Below are 3,230 nucleotides of genomic sequence, written 5' to 3'. Positions count from 1 at the left end.
GTAAGCCGTGCACACCTTCCTTGAGACAAGCAGGAAAGGGTGTTGTGATGTCTTCGTCCAGCGGTTCAGCTCAGCCCGATCACAGAGATGCATGTAGCGATGCGGCGATCTGCATTGGACCGAGTCCAGATGCGTACTGCCGCTGCTATCCCAGACAGGCACGACATTACATTCAGTTCGGGTGAACAACCACTCATAAGTCAGCTTACACTGGGCTAGCACAAACGCACCCATCATGCGTCCCGCACGACCCGCCACGGGACGGCGGTCGGCGTCCGCCGCGGTAGGTCGCATTCCATTGTGCGGCCGAGGCCGCGCCGCGACACGGTAGGGACGGCATGCTGTGCCGCCGGACCTCCTGAGCGTGCTCACAACAGGCGTCAGATCCTGTTTTTCGTTATTTCGACTGTAGAGTTCTTACATTGACGGTTCTTGACATTCAGTGTGCCAGAAAGTACTGACCTCAAGACATTACCAAGAAAACATTTGTTGTGTTGGGAATATGCAACGTTTTGTGGTGTGGTGATATCGTGAGGTAACATTCACGTACCACAAACTTAGCTTACCGATCACGCACGGTACGCGCACGATTATAAGCCATAATTATGACGACTTATTATGTAATGGTATTTTAAGGTACTACATATATTTCACAGAGTCCTGCCGGAAGACTTGTCCAACAACTACTTCCACGTCCACGCTGACGTCCGCATTTGAGGTGTTCTTGGTGTCAAAGGTCAAGTTTTAATTTTGTTCCCTACAAACCAAATTGGTGCGACCACAAAACGCTTCCATTTTCAGCTGTTCGTGGACTACTTCATGAAAGACCAGGTGGCCGAGTCCCCATTCATCGATCACATGATCGAGGCCTGGAACCTGCGCCACCACCCCAACATGTGCTTCCTCTTCTACGAGGATATGAAGCGCGACCTGCCGTCCCAGATCCGCAAGGTGGCCAAATTCTTCGGCAAGACGTACTCGGATGAGCAGGTGGAGCGTTTGGCTGCGCACCTGCACATCGATAACTTTAAGAAGAACCCGTACGTTAACAACGAGCGGCTCAAGGAGAGTGGCTTCATGCACGCCGACAGGGGCAGCTTCATCCGCAAGGGGAAGACGGGCGACTGGAAGAATCACTTCACCCCCGAGATGAACGCCAAGTTTGATAAGTGGATGGCGCAGAAGTTGCGAGAAACTGACCTTCGGTTTGTTCAGGAGCTCAGTAAGCAAGACTGATCAAGCTTCCTAGGTCTGAACGGAACTCATTACCGGTAGCGGGTCTGTGATGTCGAACGGTCCACCGCCGTATGTATGTAAATTCGGTATATCTGCCCTCTCTCCGACATCGAAAGCATTCTTAACGGTGCAGGCCCTTTTTAAATACAGTGACGGTGATGTCAATGCAGTGCTTTATATGCCCCCTGTTTCATACAACGTAAGGAGATGGTTAAAAGTCGGGTGTCATATCAATATCCGGAGTCTAATATCCCATGTGTTACCAATATCCTAGCTGTGCGCGTCGCGACGTGCACGCGACGCCTTACGAGCATTCTCACTGCGCTCGAAAATTCCACTCTAGCACCACCATCACAGAGTTGTCACAGTTTGCAAAGGTTCTAACCGATCACATCCCTACCGATGCTGAAACGGTGGCAGATAAGAGAAATGCTTCTCCACACTCTGGAAAATCACGTCTCGAGGACAGGGGCCGCTTCGGGAAACCGTAAAAGCTCCTCAAATACCAGCAGCGCGGGGCAGGGTGAAGCGTTTGGGGGTGCTTTAATGAGGACGTCCGAGATGCAAAGGAAGACTGAAAACACCCCCATTCGGCAGGCACTGCGAATACGTACATCGCAGTACAATGTTAGACACAAAATGGTGAAGTCCTAGGAACAAAACCGCTCAGATATCAGACCTGCATGTCTGTAAAGATGCTGCTTATTCAAGAATCGCAGAACCAACCCAAATTATAGATATCAAACCTACACCGAACACCCCCAACTTCCACCTGGAACCGATTGATGCCTGTCCAGTATGTCAGCGTCTGGTAATGCAAGATCTCTTCAAAAGAGTTGCTCAAAATACCACCTCCCAAAAGCTGTGTGATATTTTTCGGAATGCTATTCTGCACAACGCTTGTGTTTTGAGTCCAATGTTCGCTTTTTGTGTGCGTGTGCGTGCGTGCGTGCGTGCGTGCGTGCGTGTGCTGTGCTGTGTGTGTGTGTGTCGTGTGTGTGTGTGTGTGTGTGTGGTGTGTGTGTGTGTGTGTGTGTGTGTGTGTGGTGTGTGTGTGTGTGTGTGTGTGTGTGTGTGGTGTGTGTGTGTGTGTGTGTGTGTGTGTGTGTGTGTGTGTGTGTGTGTGTATGTGTGTGTGCTAAGGAAGGCATAAGGTGGGAATGCATATGCATTTTTGGGTCTATTTCATTTCATGATAAGGGTAAGGTCAAAACTAAAATCACTTGTTTAGCGTATACTTATACTGCTTAAACTAAACACCCTTAATGTGTGAGGAGCAGCCATCATCGTGATATCACTCATTGTTTAATTACATGTGCCCAACGGTACTAGAGCAAAAGGCTGCGCAACCATGGGAGTAAATTTTGGTAGCCCGTAATATGGTTTTTGGTTGATTCTTCGAAACGATTAGTAGATACTAATAACATGATTAAAAACGGAAATTTTACCAACAAGCTGCGTAGTAACCCTGTTCTTTATCTTTATTTTGATATTATATGGATAGATATTGTATATTTTGTACTCAAAACGCTCTAAAGACAAATCAATGCCAGAAACTGCCTAAAAAGTAGATCCTACTAAACAGCGTTTTCTACATCCAGGACCCGAGCCACATTCGTCGCTGTCAACGCGCCTGAACATTTATATGTTATGCCTTTTTGTTAGCTGGATGTTTATTTGTGAATAAATCGATATGATGTGAATCTTTATTTAAGTACATGAATTGTTAATGATTGCCCATATGCCGTCGCACTGCAATACCTACCTGGATTGAGGTGAAAAATAAGGTAATGTGAAAAGGCTGTGCGTATACACCCTCCAAAACGTAGGGTGGTAACGCACCGGGCTTATACACCCTCCAAAACGGAGGGTGGTTACGCACCGGATTTACACACCCTCAAAAAATCTTTCAGATGGTTTACGTCTCAAGCATACGGGCACTGGCAGTCTTGGAGACAAGGAACTATAAAAATGCAGAATCCCGAGCGAGAACT

General features: G+C 47.7%; 1 protein-coding gene across 1 annotated transcript; it reads left to right on the top strand.

Moving 5' to 3' along the window:
• Positions 1-801: 801 nt before the first annotated feature.
• LOC119104226 (sulfotransferase 1C4) lies at positions 802-2,197 on the top strand (the record flags this gene model as incomplete). Its single annotated transcript, XM_037227895.1, is given in 1 exon segment — positions 802-2,197. A coding segment is annotated over 1 exon segment (435 nt), but the record flags the coding sequence as incomplete, so codon positions are not given.
• Between the last annotated feature and the right edge of the window lie 1,033 nt (positions 2,198-3,230).

Source organism: Pollicipes pollicipes, unplaced genomic scaffold (assembly GCF_011947565.3).
Source record: "Pollicipes pollicipes isolate AB1234 unplaced genomic scaffold, Ppol_2.1 Scaffold_2555;HRSCAF=2994_pilon_pilon_pilon, whole genome shotgun sequence".
In the NCBI taxonomy this organism is placed as follows: Eukaryota; Metazoa; Arthropoda; class Thecostraca; order Pollicipedomorpha; family Pollicipedidae; genus Pollicipes; species Pollicipes pollicipes.
The sequence above is the reverse complement of the archived record's forward strand: the minus strand, read 5'-3'. Positions and strand labels throughout refer to the sequence as shown.